The sequence below is a fragment of the Lactuca saligna genome, chromosome 2, assembly GCF_052625555.1.
Source record: "Lactuca saligna cultivar CGN05327 chromosome 2, ASM5262555v1, whole genome shotgun sequence".
Classification (NCBI taxonomy): domain Eukaryota; kingdom Viridiplantae; phylum Streptophyta; class Magnoliopsida; order Asterales; family Asteraceae; genus Lactuca; species Lactuca saligna.
In genome coordinates, this window is record NC_136418.1 from 135781534 (window position 1) to 135793633 (window position 12100).

General features: G+C 38.2%; 1 protein-coding gene across 1 annotated transcript; it reads right to left on the reverse strand.

Moving 5' to 3' along the window:
- Positions 1-7988: 7988 nt before the first annotated feature.
- On the reverse strand, positions 7989-11845 carry LOC145031724 (isocitrate dehydrogenase [NADP]). Its single transcript, XM_078980330.1, has 16 exons — positions 11647-11845; positions 11121-11164; positions 10937-11046; positions 10806-10843; positions 10641-10718; positions 10487-10540; positions 10293-10394; positions 10033-10124; positions 9837-9940; positions 9688-9756; positions 9495-9610; positions 8865-8899; positions 8629-8771; positions 8435-8557; positions 8241-8330; positions 7989-8142 (listed from the first exon to the last, which is right to left on the reverse strand). The coding sequence occupies exons 1-16, from the start codon at positions 11693-11695 to the stop codon at positions 8139-8141; spliced, it is 1251 nt and encodes a 416-aa protein (XP_078836456.1). The 5' UTR covers positions 11696-11845; the 3' UTR covers positions 7989-8138.
- Between the last annotated feature and the right edge of the window lie 255 nt (positions 11846-12100).

The following is a 12100-nucleotide window of genomic DNA, read 5'->3' on the forward strand; positions in this document are numbered from 1 at the left end:
TACGGTATCTGAGCATGCTCAAGACTAACATTCGTCAGTTTGTTGCTACCCATCAATGTGATACCTTGCTGGAGTTACAGGAGACCGCTAGGCGGCGGGAGCTTGAGATTGAGTTAAAGTTAAAGGAGTAGAGGAAGGCCCCTGCGCAGTCACAGTCGGAGCCAAAGCGGTCTAAGACCGCTGATTCCAGGTCAGGGGGACAGCATAGCAGCAGTTGTGGGAAGTACAGAAAGGCTCATTCGGGGGTTTTCCGATTAGGGAGCGGGTGCCATAAATGTGGCAAGCAGGACTATCTTGCCAAGGATTGCAGGAAGCAAACTCCAGCTCCTGGAATTAGACTTTGTTACCATTATGAGTAGGTGGGCCATATGAAGGCCCAGTGCCCCTACTAGCCGCTAAGCTAGCGCAGGCTCCCGCACTGGCTACACTGAGGATTGTTGACGGAAGGAAGGGTAGGGTGGAGCCACCGAAAGCTCAAGGACACGCCTTCCAGATCACAACATAGGAGGCCAGGGCAGCACCAGACGTGGTTGTCGGTATGTTTCTATCCCTTATATCACTGATTATATATGTTTTATGCTTATCTGTTTGTACCTGTGATTAGGTACGTTTTTAGTGAACTCCTTACCTGCCTTGGTATTATTTGACTTGGGGGAAAGTCGTTCATTTTTCTATCATACATTTAATAGGGAGTTCAGTGTGCCAGTAGGAGAGCTAGAGTGTCTGTTGGGAGTCTCTATCGCCAACAAACACGGGGTTTCCACTTATTCAGTCTACCAGGGATGTGAGTTGGATATCTTCGGGGTGTCTTTCCCGATAGACTTGATTCCGATTCCCATGGGGGATGTGTGTGTGATCGTGGATATCGACTGGCTTAATCACTTCGGTGCCATGATCGACTGTGAGGGTCAGCGAGTGGTGGTTTGAATCCCAAGTGGGGGAGAACTGATTGTCTATGGCGAGGGTACCAGATTGGGATTAGGGTTTTATTCAGCTGGCAGGGCTCGAAAATACATTCAGCACAGGTGTGCAACTTATCTACAGTATGTGGTGGATACGCGGGTCAGAGATCAGATTTCAGTTTCAGAGGTTCCGGTGGTCAGGGAGTTTGCTGACGTGTTCCTCGAGGAGTTACCAGGAGTGCCTCTGGAGAGGCAGGTCGAGTTTAGGATCTAACTAGTGCCAAGTGCAGCCCCTATCGCCAAGGTGTCGTACCGTTTGGCACCACCATAGATGCAGGAGTTGTCATCACAACTGCAGGAACTGTTAGGCAAGCAGTTAGTCCGTACGAGCAGTTCTCCATGGGGAGCGCTGATCCTCTTCGTCAGGAAGAAGAATGGTTCACACCGGATGTGCATTGACTACCGGGAGTTGAACAAATTAACGGTGAAGAACCATTATCCACTCCCGAGGATAGATGATCTTTTCGATCAATTCCGAGGGGGGGGCATCTTGGTTCTCCAAGATAGACCTAAGGTCCGGGTACCATCAGGTCAGGGTTATGGAGGAGGACATGGAGAAGACCGCGTTCCGAACTCGTTATGGAAATTACGAGTTCGTGGTGATGCCGTTTGGGCTCACCAACACGCCTGCAGTATTTATGCACCTGATGGATCGGGCTGCAGACTGATGCTCGATCGCTCGGTCATTGTATTCATAGATGATATCTTGGTATATTCCAAGACCCGAGAGCAGCATGAGGAGCATCTTCGGGAGTTATTGGGAGTTTTTATGCGAGAACAGCTATATGCCAAGTTCTAGAAGTGCGAGTTTTGGCTACGAGAGGTTCATTTCCTTCAACATCTCGTTAACCAGGAGGGGATTTTGGTCGATCCGGCCAAAATCGAGGCGGTTATGCAGTGGGAGGTTCCGAAATTTCCCTTAGATATCAAGAGATTTTTGGTATTGGCAGGGTACTACCGTAGATTCATACAGGATTTCTCCAAGATTGTAGTACCCTTCACTTGTCTGACGAGGAAGGGGGTGGATTTCTAGTGGGGCCTTAAGTAGCTGAGGGAATTTGAGACCCTTCGACAGTGACTTTGTGAGGCTCCAATTTTGACTCTCCCAGAGGGAGTTAAGGATTTTGTGGTGTTCTCTGATGCATGCATCACAAGGCTGGGAGCGGTCCTCATGTAGAGGGGACGGGTGATAGCCTATGCATCGCGGCAGCTGAAACCGCACGAGATGAGATACCCTACTCATGATCTAAAGCTAGGAGCGATGGTATTCGTTCTCAATATTTTGAGACATTACCTCTATGGGGTTCTTTGTACCATATACACTGAACACAAGAGTTTGAGACACATCATGGATCAACCGAACCTAAACATGAGACAGCACAGATGGTTGGATGTAGTCAATGACTATGACAATTAGATCCTTTACTCGCTATGGTCAGGTCTGGGTTCCAATGTCTAGTGGGATCAGACAGACTGTATTGGAGGAGGCTCTTAAGTCTCGCTTCTCTATTCACCCGGGGGCCACCAAGATGTACCAAGATTTACGTTTGAGTTACTGGTGGCCAGGCATGAAAAAGGAGATTGCATGGTATGTTGAGAGGTTCTTGACCTGTCAGATGGTCAAGGCCGAGCACCAGAGGCCACATGGTCAGCTGCAGCCTCTGGAGATTCCCATGTGGAAGTGGAAACAGATCATGATGGATTTTATCACCAAGCTGTCGAGGACAGCGAAGGGCTTCGATGCTATTTGGGTCATTGTGGATCGATGGACCAAGAGCGCCTACTTCTTAGCTATACGGGAGAGTTCATCGGCCGAGAAGTTGGCTGATTTGTATATCCAATATCGTTGCTCGCCATGGGGTGCCGATCTCTAATATCTCTCAAGGATATGCTAAGAGTTTGTGTCATTGACTTCGGTCGGAGCTGGGAATCCTACCTACCTCTTGCAGAATTCTCCTACAACAACAACTTTCATTCCAGCATTGGTGCCCCACCATATGAGTTGTTGTATGGGCGAAGATGTTGCATCCCAGTCTGTTGGGGTGAGATCGGTTACAGGGTGATGGGACGGACAAACTACTAAGAGGATTCAGCGGATCAGATAGTGGCCGCAAACCGCTCAGAGCCGGAAGAAGAGTTATGCTGACAGACATTGAGGATGGGGAAGTTAGGTCCTTGGTACATTAGGCCATTCAAGATCATTGTCAGGGTTGGCAAGGTGGCTTATAGATTAGATCTCCCTGAGGAGCTTAGTCAAATCCACAACACTTTCCATGTTTCACAGCTACGGAAGTACATTCCGGACGAGGCGGCAATAGTGTCATTAGATGATATTCAGATCGATGAGCGTCTGAGTTACGTGAAGAGGTCGAAGGCTGTTCTTGAGAGGAAGGTAAAAGTTTTACAAAACAAGGAAGTGCCTTTGTTAAAGGTTCAGTGAGAGCACAAGAGGGGATCCAGGGGATCTAAGTGGACGTGGCAGTCGTAGGAAGAGATGCGGGAACACTACCCAGACTGGTTCGCCATAGCAGACTTCGAGGACGAAGTCTAGTTCAAGCAGGGGAGAATTGTAACACCCTGAATCACATGTACACATTTAAAAGCTTTATATACATATTAATGGACCTACTTGACGATTTGGTTGCCCCCAACTCGTCGTGTAGAGGCGGGTTAACCTATGTGGATCACTGGATCTGCTCAACGAGTAAGGGCTAGAAAATGAAACCCTAATTTTTACGGTTTGCATCCATCAGTCCTTTACCACCATCTTGACGGCCAGAAGAAATCCAAATCGATATTACCTTGTTCTTGAGTGTTTGTGAGATCTAAGGAGTGATTATGGTGCATTTTGTGAAGGAGGCGTGAAGTATAAGAAGCTTGGAGCAAAAAGGAGCTTGAGAATGTGACTCTATTTCTTCTTGCCGTCATTTTGAAGGAGACAAGTCGTTACCTTGGTTTATCTTTAGCTTAATCTCTTTAAGGTTGGGTTTAGGGCTACCTTTAGCACATTTGGGAGTCATTTCGAGTATTGGTGTAAGATCTGAAGTTGTAACTTCAGATCTGGACTCCCCTTGGTCCCTATAGTTATAAAGTTATGAGCTTTGGCAAGCTCGGACCTTTCCCTTTGAGTTAACCTTTTACATTAGTTTGGTTTTGGTAATAAGGACCATGCATTCACGTAATGTTTGCAACTTTATGTGAAAACCATGCCCTAGGAGGTCAAAGCTACAATATGGAGCTTTGGGGTGGCTTAAAAGTCTGGATAAGAAATGGACCACATGAACTCGATGAGTCACAAAGACGAGTCCGGTGAAGATTGATCATAGTTAGTCTCTGCATGAGCTCGGCAAGTCAGTACGAGGACTCGACGAGTCAGTTAGATTTTTCCCCGACATCTGAACACACATGGACTCGACGAGTTAGTTGGAAACTCGGCGAGTCAATTAGGGTTTTGGGTGATTTCTGAGTTCTTAAGGAACTCGACGAGTTGCTAGTTGCACTCGACGAGTTAGGTCAACATGGGTTGTTAACATTGACCGTTAACTTTGACTTTGACTAAGGGTTGACCAGTTTGACTTTTAGGGGTATTTTAGTAAATTGGAAATTGATGGAGGTGGTCTTCTGGTGAATATATGTGGTGGAGTTTGTGGCTGTGATTCGAGAGTTTAAACTTATCACTTCAGTTAACATTCATGAGGTAAGTTTTCCTTACTATACGCAAGGGTCGAAGGCACCAAGGCCGACCCTTTTGGATTGTTATCCTTATATGTTATGCTAGTATGATCCATTAGATCAGTATCCTGGTAAATAGGATGATGTTATATTGTTATGATCTGTTAGATCGGTATCCTGATAGTAGGATGTTATCATGTTGTTATAATCTGTTAGGTCGGTTTGTATGTCTATAGATTGTTATGTGATTATCTGATATATTAGTACATTTTTTATTGGTGGTTGAGGCTTATCTGCTTTGTGCAAAATCCAATAGACCTGGGTATTCCATCACGATGGTTGTGGGCCATGAGTATTACATCCCGAGGATGATTAGACTCGTAGTATGTGGGCATTCCAACCTAATGGTTGTGGGTTTGGGGTATTACATCTCGGGGATGATTGGACCCATAGTATGTTGCCATTCCAACTCGATAGTTGAGGGTCTGGGTCCCGATGGTTGACTGGACCCATAGTATGTTGTTTGTGATTATATGTGTATTTTTGTATGTATAGGTATTTTGGGGGGAACTCACTAAGCTTTGGGCTTCCAGTTTCAGTTTTGGTTTTTGGTACCTCGGATGATCACGAAAAGGAAAAGGCGTGATTGTATAGCTCCTCACATTTTATGACTTTATTTCTGGGGTACTCTGATGTAGAAATATTTTGAAAACAAATTTGTAATAACTGTTGTTTTCTAAATGATTTACAAAGTTTTAAATTGGCCTGATTTTTATGGATGTTACATCAGCAAGTGCACTCGACGAGTTGGGTCAACCTGAACTATTGACCTTGACTGTTGAATTTGGCTTTGACCATGGTTGACCAAGTTTGACCTTAAGGGTATCTTTGGTATTTCGGGATTTTGATAAAGTAAATCGCATCGTGGTTATAGGCAGTTGAGTTTGGAGCAGTGAGGTTGGATTGATCTTACCAGTTCGACATTCCCTGAGAGGTGAGTCTCCTCGTCATACCAATGGGTCGAAGGCACCAAGGCCAGCCCATTATTTGCTATGTGATATGCTAGTTGATTATGTGGTATGTGGTATGCTAATTGTATTTATGATACTTGCATAGAAGACCTCGTGGGGTTCCTGAGGCACTTAGGTATAAGACCTTGGAGGGTTTCAACGACATCCTAGATAAAGACCTCGGGGGGTTCCCAAGGCACTAGGGTGTACGATCTTGGAAGATTTTCATGGCATCCTTAGTTAAGACCTCAGGGGGTTCCCAATGCATTGAGTCGAGACCATGTGGAGGTTCCCATGGCACCCGGAGTATGACCATGGAGGGTTTCCAGGGCATCTTTATATGTTTGTATGCATGGCTTATGTAGCTTATATGGTCGTTATAGTTTCTATGATTATGTGGATTGTGTAGGGTATATTATGGAGAACTCACTAAGTGTTAGCTTACAGTTTGTTGGTTGTTTCAGGTACTTCGGGATCTAAGGGCAAGAGTCTGGCATGATGATGCAGCATGCACTCTCTGGTGTTTTGTTTTGGGACACTTTGATTTTATGAATAATTTATCTGATGTTATGGATTTTGAAAACAATTGTGATTGAAATTTTATAATATATGGAAATGAATTTGTTATTTAAAAATGAAAATTTTTATTGAAAATTTAGATCGTTACAATGATATTTATTACTTATTAATGGTTAATTAAAACATATACAGAGTTTAAATGCTGTTAAATTGAAATGATTAAACCCAAAATCAGGTGATCATTTAGAAGAGAATTATAAGCAAACATTTATGAAGAACAAAACTAATAAAACTAAATGGAATCACAAGTCATAAATCAGCCTAAAGATTATACACATAATTAGTCGAGTCTACGAAACTGAAATCTAAGGATTTTAGCCAGGCAGCTAAAATTGATCAAAACAAATAAATATAAAATCTAAACAACAAATCTAACTAAACGAAACTAACTGGTAGAATCGTATCCTTCAGATCTTCATATATAAATCGCCGGGAATCATAAAAACGCCAGATATTTATCTAGAAAAAAGTATGCATTGATCTGGAAGTAAAGATAATGTATTTATAGGTAGCAAACAACATTAGATGAGGATAGAGAGACTTACACGATCATGTAAGTGGGAAACATGATCGTGTAAACATGAAAAAACGTGTTCTGGGTTGGTTTAATGAAATACGTTGCTTATACACAAATGTGTAAACTTGACATGGTCTTCCTAGATTGATTTAAAAGGCATAAAACTTTTTTGGGACAAAAATACTTGTGTGTAAACAATGACACGGTTATGTAAATGCTTCATAGTCATTTAGGCATGAAATTTTTGGTCCAAAAGGTCTTCGGGAGGGTTACACGATCGTGTAAACAAGTTTACATATTATTCAAACTTAATTTATTCGGTTCCAGTTGCTTCCTTCCAACTTTCAGTTTCCTCAGATTCTTTAACTCCAATTAAGCTCCAAATATACTCCAAGATGCCTTTAGAATCCTGTTGCACTTCAAATTACCTAAAATAAAGATCAAAACATGAGCAACATTTTGGTGAAATACATAAATTGTCACGTTAATATATTAATATGGGCACAAATACTTAAAATATGATGCAAAATAGTACTAAAAGTAACTGTAGTTGATGAATAAAAAGACATCTAACAATACATAAATAGATAAAGTTTTAATAACAAACTAAAACATAATTGTATAAGTTTCAAGTAGAGAACCGATTATATAAATATACGTGTCACCAAAAATAAATAAATAAAAACTAATCCGAAGAAATTCAAGTTAATGATATTCTAATAACATACATATCAAGATAGGTATCTGATTTAATTAAATTCATTTATTAAAAATTAAAAAATAGAAAAAAAGACTAAGATACCCATTTTTAATTGTTTGTTAAACATTAGCTAAAAATGTAAAAAATTGTATATTTTTCAAGATATTCACATATTTCGTAGTCTCTTCAGGCGAAATAGGCATTCAACAATAAGACGATATTGTTTTTTCCCGTTTTATATTTCGGATCAATCGGGCCAAACTGGGAAATTTTGAATTTGTCATTGGCTTTTTAATTTCGTGCATAGATGATCACGAAAAACTAGTGCGAAATTAGTTTTTGGGACTATCTATTCATATGGTTTTGTTAGTTTGAATATAAAAACACTAAAACATCCATTAAATGAGATGAAAGGAAAATATACATCGTTTATGTTTGAGTTTCAATCCGACCAAAAAGTGTCATTTTGTAAAGCCATTAATTCATACAATTTATTTAGATTAAATGTAGCTTGTCCCAAGTGTTCATATAATCATAATCTTAATCACTGCGTTCAAACATAAAAAATTAATCATTGCAATTTCAAAATGTAACAATTAAATAATAAACATAAAACACCCCTTAAGAATGAAATTTATCAAATGAAGTCCTCAATAAAACATAACTCTTAAAATCCACCAATATAAATCTTCCCCCACTTACCTGCATATCAAAAATAATAATAATATTATTATTATTATTATCAAAATAACAATATTTAAAAACAAATTAATATTCAATAAACAAGACTGAAACCATACAATGATGATTTCCCCACAAGTCTTGCTTTCAGCTCATTTGCTACAGCATCAATAAATTCTTCTGTGTTCAAATAATGCTCCCGACTTAGCCTGAACACCATTCATAAATAAAAGTTAGTGAAATTACTTTTTTGCCCCTCTCAAATTCCCCATTTTGTCAAAGGGTATTAAAGACATTTTGTCGAGTCACATACTTGGATCCATGAAGAATGAGTGCAAGATCCTTTGTCATCTTCCCAGATTCAACGGTTCCAATGCATGCAGCTTCAAGTTTCTCAGTGAACTCAAGAAGCTTAGCATTGTTATCCAATTTTGCCCTGAAAATATAAAATTCTTTTTAGTCAAAAAAATAAATAAACAAATAAATAAATAATAAAAAAAGATGAACCTGTGGGCCAGCCCACGGGTCCATGCAAAGATTGAGGCTATGCTGTTTGTGCTGGTTTCCCCTCCCTTTTGGTGAACCCTGTAATGACGTGTCACAGTGCCATGAGCTGCTTCAGCTTCAATGGTCTTTCCATCAGGACACACCTAACAAAATTTTAAAATAAAAAACAATTATTTAAGAAAATATAAATATTAAATTCAGAAATGGATCAACAAAATATAGATAATGAAGCATACCAAAACTGATGTCATCAATCCAAGAGATCCGAAACCTGTAAATACATGAAATTAAATTAAGTCGTGAAACAAAAATCATATTTTAAAAGGTGACACATGTTACTCTTTAACCCTTATTGTTAGTTGTTTTTTTCTTTTTGCATTATTGCTTGTGTATATGCTTTATTCTATACTTTTTCTGTTTTTCTCTTTACGTTAATCTCATAAAAGACCTTATATTTTGTGTCTTTTCTAGATTAAATCTCAACTTTATTTTTTGCCAGAAAAACACCTTGTATTTTTTCATTTTCTCTGAAAAGAATCCTCATCTTTATCTTTTTCTTCCGAATAAAAAAAAAACCCTCAACCTTCTAACTACTTCCAAATAAACCCTCACTTTTTTAGTTTTTCTCAAAAAACTCACACTTTACAATTTCTTTAGGAAAAAAAAAATGACCAAAAGGGACTGGATTGGAAAAAATGAAAAAATACAAGGTCTTTTTCAGGCAAAAATATATACGATTTATTTGTACAATTGTTGACCTATGTTTCTAGGTCATCTATAAAAGCAGTCTCTCTAACCCTGGTTACAGGGTACACAATACACAATACACAATACACAATACACAGACTAATAGAGTGTAATAATACCTTGAGCTAAGAAATCACTTTGAACATCACCATCATAATTTTTACATGCCCATACATACCCTCCATCACTCTTGAGAGCATAAGCAACCATGTCATCAATAAGACGGTGTTCATACCTACACATGAATTTTATAAATTTTATAAAAAAAATTAAGATATTGTAAAATGTAAATAAATAATCGACTATTCTCACCATATCCCAGCAGCCTCAAACTTTGACTTCCAGTTTCTTTCGTAGACTTCTTGAAAAATGTCCTTGAATCTTTATTAAAAGAAAACGAAATACATAAATTGGAAGATATATATAAGATATAAATGAATGTTGCATATATAGTTATATACCTTCCATCATATTTCTTGAGGATTGTGTTCTTGGTGCTAAGATAAAGTGGCCATTTTTTTAGATAAGCTGTGTTCATTGAGGCCTCAGCAAAAGCACCAATGGACTATTTAAAATTGTTAACAAAATAAAATATAAATTAGATTTAATAGTGGACATAATAATATGTTGAAAAAAATTGAAAATTAAAGGGTATACCTCATCAGTGTTGTACATTGACAAAGCTACCCCTCCAGCACCAGTGAAGTTGTAAACCTCTAAGTCTATCTTTTCACCTTCTCCTTCAGGAACTGAAAAAATAAATCAAGACCCTTGTAAAATTTTGACATGAAACAAGAAAATGTTTAAAAATTAACTGATGGTTATATTTATTACGGGATTGCATTTTGAATAATCTACCAAATTATAGCACTAAAGGCTAAATTGTTATAAATAATTGGATAATTTTACAAACATACCAAACACCAACTTTAGTTTCCCAGGTCCTTTAATCACTGCATCAGTAGCTTTGTATTGATCACCAAATGCATGTCTTCCAATGCATATAGGTTTTGTCCACCCTGTATATAAAAACCAATATATTAATATAATGCCATGTTTTTTAAAAAAGAAATAAAAATAACAAACCATCTTCCAAATTGATAATATTCACCTGGAATTAATCTGGGGATGTTTTTGCAAAGAATTGGTTCTCTAAAAACAGTGCCTGAAGAAAATGCAGATTTCATGATCACATACATATTGAAAACCAGATATGAAGTGCACATTATAGTTTCAACATCTTTCACATGAGAAATGACACTAACCATTCAAAATATTACGGATTGTGCCATTGGGACTCTTCCACATGCTTTTCAAGGTAAACTCCTTCATACGAGCCTCATCTGTAAATAAGCAATTCCATTCATTTTCTTTATACAAAAGTGATATTCATTGCCCTAAAAGTGACAGGATGGATTAATATAATTTACCTGGGGTAATAGTGGCACACTTAATTGCAACATTGTACCTAAAGTTTTATTAAATTAGTCAACATTATAAAAGAAAGAAATCAGGGAAAGAAAATTAAATTATAATGAATCTAGTGTTGAAGCAGTCGTACTTTAGAGTAGCTTCAGCACTTTCTACTGTAACTTTATCATTAGTAGCATCACGATTGGGAAGGCCAAGGTCATAATACTTTATGTCAAGATCTAGGAAGGGGAAGATGAGCTGCAATATATGAACTACATAAGCTATATGATCCAAATAATCAATATTCATCCACAAAACAGTTAAAAGACAACCTTTTCTTTGATTGATTGCCAAAAGATACGAGTCATTTCATCTCCTGCATCAAAAATTGAAGCTATAAGTCCAGTGACTACATTCAGGAAATATGAATAACGCATACTAATTACTATCAGTCGTTATTCCTTGAGACAAAATTCACACTACAAAACCAGAAGTTTGTATACAAAAGTTATGCTTCTGTTCCGAAAAGACTAATCAACATAACTCTTCCAATTTAAGACGTAAAACTCAACAAACATATTCCTGATGAAAAATAGGAGATTAAATAAGGAAGGAGTGAGAATTTGACATCAAAATCAGAAAACAACGTTTAAGACGTAAAATTCAAACAATAAAACCTATAGAGAGAGTATAAACGATCGCTAATCATATCGTTCTATATGATCAATTAAATAACAGAAAACGAAAATCGATTTGATCGATTTAACTTCAGTTAAGCTAAGCTTGAAAGATCTGAGAGTCAACAGAGAAGACATAGTTAGAGACAGAAACGAAATCATAGATGTGTGTATGACTCACCGTCCATCTCAACGATGGGATTTTCAACCTTGATCTTGTTGAAAGCCATTTCCTACGGATGATCGGAGATCTGTGGGCCGGCAACCGAAGTGAGAAAGAGCGAGACGAGTGTGAGACAGTGATGGAGAGTTGGTATGGCCAGTGAAGCAAGGGAAAAGTGGCCTTTATATAACGGCGGCAGCCTTAATTTGACCCAATTGTATTATGAACTCGATGACGTTGGGATTTCTTGAATATAACGCCTATTAATGTTGTACCATTTATAAAACAATTATAAAAATATATCATGATATAAAAATATATCATGCCACAGAAAATATGATCTAGGTGAACACGAACAATAGAGCTAGGGTCCGAAGTAGGGTGATTAAAATCGAATTCGGAAATTGAAAAACCAATAAAAACCAAATCAAAATAGAAAGTGATAGTTTGCGTTTGAGTTTTTTAAAACTGA